The sequence below is a fragment of the Pezoporus occidentalis genome, unplaced genomic scaffold (genome assembly GCF_034315485.1).
Source record: "Pezoporus occidentalis ecotype Australia unplaced genomic scaffold, CSIRO_AGI_Poc_V1 ctg236, whole genome shotgun sequence".
Lineage (NCBI taxonomy): Eukaryota > Metazoa > Chordata > Aves > Psittaciformes > Psittacidae > Pezoporus > Pezoporus occidentalis.
In genome coordinates this window covers 157,513-172,522 of record NW_026914244.1, presented here as the reverse complement: position 1 = coordinate 172,522, position 15,010 = coordinate 157,513, and the positions used below count along the sequence as shown (strand labels likewise).

At 45.4% G+C, this 15,010-nt stretch overlaps 1 protein-coding gene across 1 annotated transcript in view; it reads left to right on the top strand.

Annotated features, from left to right (window-relative positions):
* Window positions 1–281: 281 nt before the first annotated feature.
* TTC17 (tetratricopeptide repeat domain 17) overlaps window positions 282–15,010 on the top strand; it is a 61,261-nt gene continuing 46,532 nt past the window's right edge. The window contains exons 1-2 of the mRNA XM_062621903.1: window positions 282–533; window positions 14,506–14,595. Coding sequence (XP_062477887.1) covers window positions 318–533; window positions 14,506–14,595 — 306 coding nt within the window. The 5' untranslated portion in view covers window positions 282–317. The remainder of the gene's footprint in view (window positions 534–14,505; window positions 14,596–15,010) is intronic.

The following is a 15,010-nucleotide window of genomic DNA, read 5'->3' as shown; positions in this document are numbered from 1 at the left end:
AACGTTTCGGCGTGCATTAGATAGAAATTAATGGGTTTTTAATGAAAACGCTGCTCGTTTGCACAAGAGCTCCCGACAGCGGCTCCGCCCGTTTGAAGTGCAAGAAGGTTCACTAACCGGACTCAGCGTTACCAGACAGCGCTCAGCCCCGCGCGGAGCACTCCATCGCGTTGCTGCCACACGGAGCCCCGCACCGGTGCTTGGTGCTGCCGCAGCCCGGCCGGGACGCTCCGGGCCCCCGCTGAGGGAACGAGCCGCGGCCGCCTCAAGGCCAACCCCGTCCTTCGAGAGCGGCGGCACCGCCCTCCCCTCCCAAAATGGCGGCGGCGGCGATTCCGGTTCCGGGTGGAGCGGGCAGGCCGGGATTGGGGAAGATGGCGGCGGCTGGAGCGCCCGGGCGGGGCGGGCTGGGGCGGGCGTGGGTCTTCTCCGGTTGGGCCCTGGGGTTGTGCTCGCTGCTGGCCTCGGGGACGCGGCCTGCCGCTGCCACCACGCACTGGGTGGTCACCGAGGACGGGAAGATCCAGCAGCAGGTGAGCGGGGCGCGGGGAGCTGCCCTGCAGCGGGGAGAGCCCCTCTCTGCGGTGCCGTCCACCCCGCAGTCCCGGGCCTGGCCCGAGCGGTGCTGCCGCGGGACGGGACCTGCTGCGGAGCGGTGCCCGTGTGGGAGCCGCTGCATCCCCCCTCGGGAGGCGGTGGAGGGCGGCCCCACACGGGGGTCCTGCCCCGGGCAGCCAGCGGCGCTCGGGGAACGTGGCTCGGAGTTGCGGGAGCCCCGGGGTGAGGCGGTGGCTGGCGGGTCCGGGCGAGGTCTTAGCTGGAACCGTGTTGCAAGCAGCGGTGCTCACCTGCAGCCTCCCCGGAGCCTCCAGCTCGTTAGGCCGCTGAGTAAGCGCGGAGCCGGGGTCCTGCTTTGGTCGGGCGCAGATGAGCCTGTCCCGGCTGCTCTGTGCCTTTGGGAGCGAGGAGGAGTGGGGTTGGTCAGAGCGGCTTGTTTTGATACCGGGCTGTGCCTCGTGTGCAGTAACCGGCTGAAAGAGACGGTATGTTTCTCGCGTTGGGGCTTGCACGCTTTGCTCCCCCTTTGTTGCAAGGGGGACAGCACCAGAAATCCGCTTTCATGTCAGATCTGCTTCGGTTCTGAAGAAGTGCCAGAGCCGTTCTTCCTTACAGCAGAATCGCTGTAGCAAGCAGCAGTCCCCCTCGTAAAACCAGAGATGGGTGCCTGTTAACCCCGCTTTCTTGTGTGAGAACCTTTGGTCGGGTCTCCTGTCAGAAAGCAGTAGGGTGGAACTGCAGGAAGCCTCAGCTGGCTTTATGGTTCCCAGGCACTTGAGGCTGTGTGGACCCTGGCTCTCACCCTGGTTAATCATAAACGAATGAATGACAGCACTATCTCACCTCCTTTCCTCGCTGGGAAGTGGTGAGAGTGTCTGGTAATGGTCTGGGAGCATCTCTGTGTGTGTATTGACTGTGTATTATCAAATTTGGGTTGCATGTGGGTTTTGGTTATTGCATGAAAAGCAGCTGCGACTGGGAAGAATCTGATTAGCTGGAAACTGCTTGAAAACCTGATTAGCTGAATTCGATACTGATAGCATTTTATGATGGCAGTTAACTGAGGATGTATGTCGAAGCTTCCACTGTACCATTGCTATGCAGTAACCTATTATCGTGACCAGTGCTTTCTAAGCAGAGGTATTCCCATGTTCTGTGTATAGAGCTCTCAAGGTTTATAGCTGAAGTGGTAAAATATTTGTGGAATAACTTCTCTTGCCTGTATGGTCAGAATCAATCCATCCATTTCCAGCAAGGGAACTCAAATTATAAATATGGTGTTACTTAGAATATGAGGGATTCTTCAGTAGCTGTGGTGTAATGCTGCTAATTTGCCAGTGAGTTTTGTGTAATAAGATGTATTTCAGCCTCTGTTACTGCCAACTCTGTACCGTTTTGTGGAAATGGTACTTACATTTGTGGTTATTGCCATTGCCATCCCTGCAGAACACCTCTGAATTATATTTTCGTAGAATCATAGAATGGTTTGGGTTGGAAAAGACCTTAAGATCATCCAGTTCCAACCCCCTGCCATGGGCAGGGACACCTCACACTAAACCATGTCACCCAAGGCTCTGTCCAGCCTGGCCTTGAACACTGCCAGCGATGGAGCATTCCCAACTTCCCTGGGCAACCCATTCCTGTGCCTCACCACCCTCACAGTAAAGAACTTCTCCTTATATCCAATCTAAACTTCCCCTGTTTAAGTTTTAACCTGTTACCACTTACTTGTATTTTGGGCAATGGAGAAGAGTGGACGTTTTCTGGAGTGAACTTGGATGTTGTTTGAAAAGCCAGAATGTAATTGTGGATCAGTAGTCAGCAGCAAACCCAACAGCAACGAACCTCCATTGTCCAGCAATAGGAAGGAATTGTTCCACTCTACGCTGCACTGGTGCAGCCCCAACTCAACTATTGTGTGCAGTTTGGGGCTCCTCAGTGTAAGAAGGACATCAAACGAATGGGCTGTGTCCAGAGGTGACCAGGATGGTGAAAGGCCCTCAAGATAAGACTTCTGAGAAGTGGCTGAAGTCACTTGGGTTGTTCAGCTTGGAGAAGAGAGGGCTGAAGGGTGACCTGATCTTCCTCAAGGGAGGCAGTGGAGGGGAAGGTGCTGATCTCTTCTCTTGGTGACCAGCAACAGGACACAAGGAATTGGAATGAAGCTGCACCAGGGGAAGTTCAGACTGGACATTAGGACCAGGCTCTTCACTGAGAGTGTGGTGGGTCACTGAACAGGCTCCCCATAGAAGTGGTCACAGCACCAACCCTGTCAGAGTTCAGGCAGTATCCTGATGATGCTCTTAGTTATATGGTTTAGTTTTATGTAGTCCTGTGAGGAGCAGGGAGCTGGATTCAATCCTTGTGTCCCTTCCAACTTACGATAGTCTGTGATTCATTGGCAGTGGGATGATTCATAACTGATTTATCAATTCACTGGTAGAACCACAACATTCCCAAATATTTGAACTATCCATCTCCTAATACTAAGGCGTAGGTGAATTCTTTGTCATCTTTTCTAGTTAGAATTTCCCATGTAGCAACAGATGTCCGATGCCTCTCGCTGTCACACCCCAAGAAGAGTCTGCCTTCATCTTATAGAATCATAGAATAGTTTACATAGAATACATCTTCTCTGTACCCTGCCTTTAGGAAGCTGACAACAGCAGCAATATCCCCTTGCAGCTGAGCTAGCCTGCTTCTCTCAGATGCCCTGTATATTATGTGCTCCAGGCCACCTCGAATGGGTTTTGCTGGCCTTGAAACCGGGGCCAGAAACCTGAAGGATGTGCGTTCTTATGGTGGATGGGGATAGCCACATCCCTTGCCCTGCTGGCTCCAACCTTGCTGCTGCAGCTCAGGATGCAGTTGGCTGCCTCAGCTGCAAGGGCAAACACTGCTGGCTCATTGCCACCTTTTTCCCCACCAGAGCCCAAACATCCTCTTCTGCAAAGCTGTTTTCTGTTCAGCCCAGTCTGTTCTGCTCCATGGGGCCATTGCTTCCCAGGCACTGGGTTTGCTCCTGCTGTTGACTTCATGACGTCCCACCATGGCTGTCCTCACCCTGTGTTTGCAGAGGATACCAAGCTTGCTGAGGTTCTTTTTCTCCTGTCATTAGTAAAAACATTAGTGTTGGTCCCAGTATTGATCCCTGAGGATGCTGCTGGTGATCAGCCCCTTTTGGCCTTTGCACCATTGATCACAACACTTCCAGCACAGCAGTCTCTAAGTGAAAGGGGTTGATCCTGTCTGGTGGCTGAGAGTGGTGGTGCTAAGTGGCATCTGTATTATTTAATCTTGGAAATATTAGCATTCTCAAACAGTCTGAAACCCATTTTCAAAGATTGTCACCATTTTTACAGAGGGTTTAATCTTATGTGGACTACCTCACTTCATCTGAATGAAGCCCATTCATTCAGTGGGCAAAACTTAAGTGCTAGTAAGACCCAAACATTCCCCCTGCTAAATGAGCCACTAGCTGTGGATGTCCAGATAAGCACCAGTGACAAGTGATTGCCCAGTAACTTTTAGTTTACTACTGTGAGCCTTGATTTCTGTGTTACCAAAGTGTGCTATGGATGTGATGCTGAAAGCAGAAATTACAGATCATGGCCAATATACAAAATGTAATATCTGGGATCTGGGGGAAGAAGGGTGAAACTGGTTTATGTTGTTGCTGTAAAATCTCTGTTAGTTGTTTCTCCTTGTAGCACAGCAAGGGTGTGAGCCTTTAATATGAGACTACATTCAAGTGAGATTGATTTTCCTGTGCCATAAGACCACTAGCAGTACCCCGAGACTCTTGTTGCACTTCCTAGTGCTGTAGCAACCTGACAGGGATGGCAAACTGAATGCAAACTGAACAATTCTCCATATATCAGCAACATATCATCTAGTAAATGGGAGCGCTTGCTAAGTAGGCCCTGCTGTTCCAGTTTCTAGCGAGCATTTCTGAATGATGAAACAAGTTAATTCCCAGCAGCGTATGTAACATTTCATTGTCTCAGTAAGCCGTCAAGAGAAAAGCCATCAAGCTGTATCTGCTGCTCTAGTAGCCTGTTTTCAGGTCAGGTACATCATTCTCTGGATCAGTTTGTATTTTTCATTTAGTCTGAGTCCACCTTCAGATGTGTGTTCCTGCAAAGCCAGGGGCTGAGTAATTGTCTCTCTTTAATGAGATTATATCTGCTCAGTGCACATGTTTATAAACCTTGTCATTTCACAACTCGGGGTATAAAGTTCAGGCTAATAGATAACTGATTTTAGACAGTGCTTGCCTGCCAGTAGGGAAGCTGCAGAAATACAAGTGTACTTCAAAGGGAGAGAAAAACTTGTTCATGGAGAGGATGAACAGTTGACAGATTAAATGCGATGCAGGAAACAATTTCAGTAGTTATTCATGGCTCTACTGATGGGGACCAACTGCTATCATCTCTCAGAGACCTGACAGAGCAGAACTGCAGCGAGGTCTTTCTAAAGAGCCCTTGATGGAGGCAATTGAAGCCAGGCAAGCTTGCAGGGACTCAAAGGGCTGTCTTTATGTGGACTAATATAACCACTGAAGAAGTTAGTTCTGAATAACCAAACTAAAAGAAGCAAAGAAGCCTCCCAGGCAGATGGTCCAGAGCAGGACTGGGGAAGTGCTGCCAGGAGCAGAGAGCCTCTGGCAAGGAATCTGAGTTGGCAAAAAGTCGTTTTGGTTTTAATGTGCTGTCATGTGTCTTGAAGTTTGTTAGAAATGATCTGGAGAAGAAGGTGAACAAGCAGTGCTGGTTGGCCTGTTCAGGGCTAAGAAGACATCTGAATTTCATGTTGTGCAGTAGTGTGCTTAATTCTGGCTTAGTGTTAAGTATAGAGGGGAGATATTACCTAACAGTCATTCGATGGGTTGTGGGTTTGAATGCAAGTGTGCCTCATAGTTGCAGCAAGGCAACATGGTTCATGAATGGCTTCAGAGTTGGTTAATGCATTACTGATGTCTATCATCTGACTGCGTGTGTATGCAAACAGGTTGAGATGAAAGCAGTGGTCCATATGCTGAAGACTATAGGAAAAGCAACCATCCAAACCCAAGGAAAGCTGAAAATCGATTGCAGCCAAATAAAAAGCTATTTGCTCTGTACAAAAGCATCTTCTGTAGTATATGAAATAGTCACTCAGACCTATGTTGACAGTGACAGCTGGATGTTTGCTTTGTGCTTTCTCTAAGGGTTAGTTTGCTTGGCTGTATGACCTCTTTATTCATTGCATTTCTTATCCTTCTGAGTGTGTTATCTGCTAAACAAAACAACCCCAGCCAAACAAAAAACCCCACAGGGTTTGTTCTTACTGAAGTGTGTAAGGTGGCATGCCTTCCCCAAAACTGTTACCAGTGCCTCTTCATGAGTGACTGCAAACAGACCTAGGCTGGAGGTTGGTGTGAGTCTGCTGCAGTCCATTAGCTGTCATCCAACCCCATGATAGTTTTGAAGCATAGGTCAGCTCATCCTCAGGAAAAGGGAAAATTGCTGTGTTTTAAAACTTCCCTGTTGATCACCAAAAGACTGGGAGATTTAGGCCTTCCTCTGGTGTGGAAAACAGTCATTTTTAAAACTTCCTTCACTTTACACTTTCTGCTTTTTCTTAAGTATGTTTGAAAAGTTGGAACCTGAACATCTTGTGTAGCGACTGGCTGAGACACTCAACGTCCTTGGCCCCAGTGCGGTGTTGCCAACCTAGAACCTGCCTGCTCGCAGGGGACCGCAGCCTCTGTCTTTCTGTATTGCTGTGAGGGTCAGGGCTAGACCTGAATTTGATAAAAATAGGTCTTGTGGTAGCCTGTGTGTGGAGTGCAGTCAGAAATGCAAATGTACTGCTCTTTGGGGCAGTGGTAGGGACGTAGATTTCACTGTTCTCAGCTCAGCATTGAAAGATTTGCATCTGAGGCGGAGGAGCAAAGAGGCAGAACTGAAGAGCTGCTGAAATAAGGCTGTTGGTGTCATGTCCCTCATGCCTGCTGCAGTCTGTGCCAGGTTTTGTATGCTGACAGCAAAGCTTTGATACAAAAATGTCTGGATTTAGCTTTGCATAGTAGTATATGCCAAGGTGGTTCAGTGTGTGAGTCCAGAAGGCCCCAGCAGTGGCTGGTAGCACCATGTTATAGAATCATAGAATGAATGGGGTTGGAAAGACCTTAAGATCCAGTTCCAGCCCCCTGCCATGGGCAGGGACACCTCACACTAAACCATGTCACCCAAGGCTCTGTCCAACCTGGCCTTGAGCACTGCCAGGGATGGAGCATTGACCGCTTCTTTGGGCAACCCATTCCAGTGCCTCAGCACCCTCGCGGTAAAGAACTTGCTTCTATCCAATCTAAACTTCCCCTGTTTCAGTTTAAACCCAAGCTGAAGTGGTCACTCTTTCACTCCAGGTGTTTCTGTACAGCCTGTGTCCCCTGGGCACAGGGTGGCTCCCAGGTCCTGCTCCTCTTAGCATCTTCACGCTTTGGTTTCCTTGGCCTCTCATCCTGTTTTCAGTGTCTTTTCAGAGAAGGGTGGGACAAACTGACAAGATGATACAAATGAACTGTTCAAAACTGATTAATCTGTGGTAAAGTCTGTGGTTGGTACCTGCCATGGCTTCCCCATATTGTGAGCTTCACAGCACAAGGATAGTGTAGAAGTGGCCCTGTCATGTTTGCATGAAGGCCCCCATCAAAGCCCAAAAGAGCAAAGTTAGCAAGACTCTGAAATCTGCTGTTACTTCATGTAGCTAAACTCTTCTTTTAACATTTAAAGCTGAATCCCTACCTAATTTCTACCTATTCCAGTGTGGAAACAAGAGCCCTGGCATAAAGTGCCTGCCCTAAAAAAACATCACTGGATAAAGTAATTTCCCTTTAAGTTTAACCAGAAAAAAACTAATGGGTTGTCTGCTGTTTCATTTGCTGAAGAAATCACTGGTTAGGGTTGACCTTTTATAGGTGTCTTGTAAGTCTAATTAGTAGTGTTCCTTTTCTGTATTTTCAACTTTAGAACACAATATTTTTAGGATTTGGCAGGGAGCAGGCAGCAGGAATCAGTCTTTACGAAAACAAGTACTTGTTCATTACTGATGTATATGAAATCCAGCTGTGGGTCCTGAAGGAGCTGGTGAATGAAGTTGCTAAGCCACTGTCCATCATATTTGAAAAATCATGGCAGTCAGGTGAAGATCCTGATGACTGGAAAAAGGGAAATATAACCCCCATTTTCAAGAAGGGGAAAAGGGATGACCCGGGGAATTACAGAGCAGTCAGTCTCACCTCTGTGCCTGGCAAAAAACCTTGGAGCAGATTCTCCTGGGTGCCATGCTAAGGCACATGAAAATCAACAAGGTGCTTGGTGACAGCCAGCATGGCCTCTCTAAGGGGAAATCCTGCCTGACCAATTTGGTGGCCTTCTATGATGGGGCTGCAGAACTGATGGACAGGGGTAGAGCAGTTGATGTCATCTACCTGGACTTGGGTAAAGCGTTCAACACCGTCCCACATGACATCCTTGTCTCTAAATTGGAGAGACATCAATTTGATGGATGGACCACTCGCTGGATAAAGAACTGGCTGGATGGTGGCACACAAAGAGTTGTGGTCAATGGCTCAATGTCCAGCTGGAGACCAGTAACGAGTGGTGTCCCTCAGGGATCGGTGTTGGGACCGGTCTTGTTCAACATCTTTGTCACTGACATGGACAGTGGGATTGAGTGCGCCCTCAGCAAGTTTGCCGATGACACCAAGCTGTGTGGTTTGGTTGATACCCTGGAGGGAAGGAATGCCATCCAGAGGGACCTTGACACACTTGTGAGGTGGGCTGATGCCAACCTCATGAAGTTTAACCATGGCAAGTGCAAGGTCCTACTCCTGGGTGGGAGCAATCCCAGGCACAGCTACAGGTTGGGCAGAGAAGAGATTCAGAGCAGCCCTGTGGAGAAGGACTTGGGGGTGTTGGTGGATGAGAAAATGAACATGAGCTGGCTTCAGTGTACGCTTGCAGCCCAGTCGAAGGAGGTGATCCTGCCCCTCTACTCTGCTCTCGTGAGACCTCACCTGGAGCATTGTGTGCAGTTCTGGTGTCCTCAACATAAAAAGGACATGGAACTGTTGGAACAAGTCCAGAGGAGGCCATGAGGATGAGCAGGGACTGGAGCACCTCCTGTATGAAGACAGGCTGAGGAAGTTGGGGCTGTTCAGCCTGGAGAAGAGAAGGCTGCATGGAGACCTCAGAGCAGCCTTCCAGTATCTGAAGGGGGCCTGTAGGGATGCTGGGGAGGGACTCTTCATTAGGGACTGTAGTGATAGGACAAGGGGTAACAGGTTCAAACTTAAACAGGGGAAGTTTAGATTGGATATAAGGAAGAAGTTCTTTCCTGTAAGGTTGGTGAGGCACTGGAAAGGGTTGCCCAGGGAAGTTGTGAATGCTCCATCCCTGGCAGTGTTCAAGTCCAGGTTGGACAGAGCCTTGGGTGAGATGGTTTAGTGAGAGGTGTCCCTGCCCCTGGCAGGGGGTAGGAACTGGATGATCTTAAGGTCCTTTCCAACCCAAACTATTCTATGATTCTATATTAGTGATCTCTCCATTTCTTGTTTTGATTCAGCAGTGTGTATAGCTGGCATTTGTTTTGCCAGAATATAAACCTCAGCGAGAGGTTTTGTACTCTTAAGTATGACCAAAGACGGGTTGCTGGCAAGTGGTTTTACAAATAAAGTGTTGTTTTCCTTTGTATTTAGATCTGTTATCTATGGTGCTTGTAGGTTGTGTCCTCTCTGGAAGTGATCTCAGTTGAACACACCTATTCAAATAATACTGCAACTTGGTTAGGTTTTAGGCTTGCAGTGCTACAAGTGTTTAAAGCTTCTGTTTTTCCTATAGTACAGCTACTCTAAGTAATATCCAGACACCTAATGCTGTTTGTTAACAGATTCTGCAGCTGTAAGCTTTGAAATGGCTCAATACTTGTAAAAAGTTGTTCTTCTGTGTGAAGTTTTCATTGACATCCCTTGGAACAAGTATCTTCTGACACTCCCTGTTCATCATTTGGATAAGCCAACGCTTGTCTTGCACTCAAACATATACAGATTTTTTGGTAGCTTTTTCAGGAATGCTGTGTTGGAATATAGAGTATCTCAAGACAGCAAGAATATGCCCAAAAGCAAACATCAGTTTTTAGATGCTTCACTGCCACTTGAGACTGCAAGCAGTTCCAGCCTATTTCAGTGGGAATTGCCTTCATTTTCCAAGCATGGTGACAAAAGATCCACTACCTGTAAAGCAAGTCTATAAAAGAAGTACAAGCTGTACACCATCATTTGATGTAGTATCTTTTCCAGCTTCTTTCTGTCATAATCTGCCTTCTGCATGTAGTAGAATGCTTTTAGGACATGCAGACCATTACTGGGATTTCCACAGTACTTTAAAAAGAAGTTGTCTTCCCTACAAATAGTTGACTGAGGCATTCATTGGCCCTCATTTAGAACAGAATTGTGGGAGAAAATATCCCAAAAGGTTTGGCAAAGCTTACACAAGTGTAGTTATTCAATGACTTTGATATATGCAGGTAACACAGGAGGTGCTCCAAAACTTCACGGTTTGCTTCAACTCGGATGTCTTGGGCTATTTTGTTACACAAATCCTGTGTGTTTCTTGCTGAGTCAGGGTCTTGGTGTACTTTGTGATGGGGAATAAATTTGAACTGTGCTTTATAAAGAAACTTTCACCTTTGGGCTAAGTTGAACAGAGAGCACTTATTCTGGAAGTGGTTTGCTGGCAGGCTTTCTGCAGTGTAGCTGTAAGAGGCGCATGGGGTTCAAGGAAAGCTTGTTAGCACTGTTTTTTTCCCTGTTTACTGTGTTTGAATTGAAGTCAGGTTCTTGCATTTCAAGCACTTGATCTTGAATGTCACTGTTTCAGCAGTTTGGAGGAAGAGTAAATGACTGTGGTGCTTTGGTGTCGGCCTAATGCTTTGAGTTAGTCAGAACAAGCATCTGTTGTGGCGTGGGCGTCTACTCTCATCACCATGAAGCTGTAGGTGCTGTGCAGGTTCATGTCTGTTCTGCTTCATCCCAGCAGAGCCTTCCAGGGAGTTGCTTATGTTTTGCAAAAAGTGAGCTAAATCACAACATCCATCAGTGTTTCACTCCCCTGATCAGATGAGGAAGCGCAACAGACTTTGCATAGAACAGGTTGCCCAAAGGATGTAGTGAATGCTCCATCCCTGGCGGTGTTCAGGGTCAGGTTGGACCAGAGCATTGGGTGTGAGGTGTCCCTGCCCATGGCAGGGGGGTTGGAATTGAATGACCTTAAGGTCCTTTCCAACCCAAACAATTCTATGAAGGGTGAAGGATCTGTAGTATGCCACTGTCATGAAAGTGAAGCTACCATTTCTAATGCAATTTGAATTTATGGTAGCATCCCCAGCTCCTGTCTGAAACGTGACAGGAAGCATCAAATATGAAGTGTTTTTTAACACTCTGTGTGTGTATCTGCAGCCTTCTGTGTGGCAGGGAAGAGGGCATAACACTCTAAAGTGAGACCAAGTCCTGCTTGGCAGTAGATTCAATTCTAAGGTAAAAAGAAGCATCTGAGAACACCTTGATATTTGATTCTAGCTCTTACAGCGTTGAAATAACACCTGCCCTCTAATAAGGTTTTAACTGAAGTGAGACCTATGCTAGTTTCCAGAGCCAAGTTTTGTGCTGTTTTCTATACTAGTTAATTGTGTAAAAACTGACTTTAAATGCAGATGCTGTACCAGGCACATCTTCAGCAGTGCTCAGAACAAATACAAACCTTAATTCATCCCAGCAGTCCCAGGACTGTATAATCAGCAAATCTAGTGATGCTTAATAAATGGAGGCCACATACACACACCCTTTATTTCATGGCAGGGGGGGTTTAATGCATAATTATTTGCAAATACCTGAGCTGTCATAAAAGAGGGGAGCCATAGCGATGAGCTGATGACTGTACACTTTTACCATAAGATCTTATGCAGTTGTAGGTATAACACTCTCTTTCCTCAACATGATCCAGTACTGTTCATGTTGCTTACTGTTTTCTGTCCAAAGAAGTACTTTCTGCAGTGGATGCCATGAAGATGCAAAACTACTTTGGTGTAACCAGCTGCTTCTTGTTTTGGTTTAGGTACTTTCTTGAAACTGGAGGCATTTCCACGACCTGATCAGTCTCTGGATGACTATTAAGTAGAGGCTGGGAGTGTCTGTAGGAGCAAAAGCATGACATGAGACTGAATGAAACCAGTATCTTCTAAAATCTAGAGTCCTTATAGTATTTTTGTTGTGGGAAGGAAGGAATGTAATCCAGAACAGTCTCCAGGTATACATCAAATTAGTTTTATTTAGACTAGTGCATTTCTTGATGCCAAATGTAGCATTGGTACTCTTCGCAACTCTGTAGGTCAGATTTGCTGTCTTCCAGCTGTAGAAATGGTTGGCACTGTAAAAGAAAACGTGTTTAATCTGGGGAGGGATGTTGTAAGTGGTGAATAATGGACCACAAGTCTGGACAGCATTGCTGGCTGGATGAGAGGAACAGGTTGCAGTTCATGAGCCACATGACTCTTGCTATAGAGAGGAGGGTGATGAAGTGCTCACCTGAGGTCAGTTCAGACTCATCTGCTGATGTGGCTGAAAACTAGTTGTTCGATCTGTTACTTTTCAGTTGGTTTGTTTCTCAGTGGAACTATAGGATTACAGGTAGTAGGAAAAGGGAGAATTCCCCTGCTTGGCTCCTTTTCCCTTGTGGATCAATGTAAGCAGTTCAGGTAACTGCACTTTAAATGCTATGAAATTCTTAAGTTTGAGCACCATCATCCTCTGAACTCATGCCTGTTGAAGGCCAAGTTGGCATTGTTTTCTCCATTTGCAGGCATGATATCATTAGATCTCCTGTGGTTTTCAATTAAGAATCTGTTTCCTTTGTGTTTATTTGTGTTATATAGCATTTTGTTGTAGCTCTGAATGCTTTTTATTTGCTCAGTTCTCATTCTGTGATGCCTTTATATTGTAAATGTATAAACTGAAGAGTATGAGGACTGATACAGTATATTCATCTCACTTCTACAAGCTGTCAAAAGTGCTCTGAATGCATTAGATATGCTGGCTTAAGTTGCTTTTGCAAACCTTGCGTGATTGTCCAATGTAGTTGCTTATCTTTTCCATTCAAATGCAATTATTGCACCTAAAATGGAGCTAATAATAATCTTTACTGTGAAAGTTTCTTGCAGTGGAAATCTTAAACTTTCAGAGTGAGAAAAAAAAATCAGATGTAAATAAATGTGAGGTTGGATTTAGTAGTAAAGTTTTGGTTTTAAAGATTTTATTTACACACTGCTGAGGTTATTTAGTAATAGAATCATATAAACATGAAGTAACGAAATCATATAGTAACAGAATTATAGAAATATTAACTTTCTACTAGGTTGAAGAGTTTTACTATCAGTAGAAAACATTACTATCCTTACTATCACGTATCATTTGTTGGTGATAAACTGAGGTCAGATCCAGAAGTGAAAATGTGAAGAGTAAAGAAAAATACCATGCATGCTGTTTAACTTGAGCTGATTTCCTGGTAGATTGCCATAACTTTATGAATGAATTCAGTGACATTGCTGTTTGGTTGTTGTCACGTTGATTGCTGCTGCCAGGTCATAGTTGATACGAATCTGGTACTTGTTGCGTTGCTTTTGTGTCAGCCGATGAATGCTGGATTGGTAGCATCGCACTCCAAATTCCCAAACCCTAAATTCAGGCCTAACTCTCATGAGACTGTTTTATCAGGAGTTCAAAACAGAAGCTATCCCTGAGCATCGTTCTGTTTCTGAATGAATGATAAGCCAAGTACCTTCATCTTTCAGAATAAAGCTTTCTAAATGGTGATGCCTGCATAACGTTCCGCAAAAAATTGCTCCCCAGATGCAGTTTGTCACTGAAAGTAGAGCTGAAGCTTGACTTTGCTCTCAGTGACTTGTGTAGTATCATGCAAGCAGCCTTTACATGTCAGGGGAGCAGTGCAATTTAGCAATGGGTCGTAAGTGCTTTAAACACAGTAAAACTTTCCCTTGTTTTCTTTGCAAGTTCATATCTCATTCACTTGTACATACTGCAGTAGCCTCCCTAGCAAATGAGGCGTAACAAGTGCTACATTCAGTACATAGCTCTGAGTTTGTGTGCAACCAGTTCAAAGTGAGGTGGGGCCCACAGGAGGGAATATGAAACATGTATTGAAATGTGTGCATTTCAATATGTGTATTGAAATATAAATATATGCAAGTAAAATGCTGTAGGCTTTAATACTTCAGTAACAACATCAATATGGTATCAATACTGATTGGTATTTTCTGTGCTTCTCTGGATCATTGGGGGTACTTGGTATCTAGAATTATAGCAGTAGGTAGAATCATAGAATCATAGAATAGTTAGGGTTGGAAAGGACCTTAAGATCATCCAGTTCCAACCCCCTGCCATGGGCAGGGACACCTCACACTAAACCATGTCACCCAAGGCTCTGTCCGACCTGGCCTTGAACACTGCCAGGGATGGAAACAGGTACTCTTAGTAACGTCTGTTATGAGAAGTTTGCTTGCCTCTTATGCTTAGAAGTTGTGTGCCTGAATAAACTAAAATAGGGTTAAAATTAAATCCTGGTTTGAATTGGATTCTGAAATCATAGAATCATAGAATAGTTAGGATTGGAAAAGACCTGAAGATCATCTAGTTCCAACCCCCCTGCCATGGGAAGGGAATAACAGTGTTGTTTGAAGTACAGATTTAAGTTATGGACATATTATGATGCTGAATGAACAGAAAACCTCTGAACAGACAAACTGTAGTTGAATGAACATAACTTCTTACCTTTTAAAATCGATCTTTTTAGGAGAATGTCTTATGTGATGGGCTGTTGAAATATCTTGCAGGTGGATTCACCGATGAACTTGAGGAACCCACACGATTTGGTAATACTAATGAGACAAGAAACAACCGTTAACTACCTCAAAGAACTGGAGGTAAAGCATTAATGTTAAGTACTGACTGATTTCTGAAAATACTGATTTTCTTTTTTCCATAGGCTTTTTAGGTATAGCTTTAGATGGCGAACAGACGTTACTATGTGCATAATTCTGCTTCAGTGAAAGGATGAATAATTCTTTAGATCTCAAGAATTTTGTGCCTTAAGTTTGCTCAGCAGGTTATTATTGTCCAGGTTATCAGTTGTACCATTCCTTGTTGTTATCCATAAATCCTAACATTTTTAAGTCAAGTCATTCAGGTAATGGATTCTGTTGCTGTATTCCAGAAGAGTACAGAGAAGGTCACTTGTTTTTCTTCAGGCCCATTTATTGTTGAAAAGGGGTCTGAGAACACCCTTCTGAAAAGGGCTTTAATGAACTTCGAACTGGTAAAGTTTAAATATAGCATGGG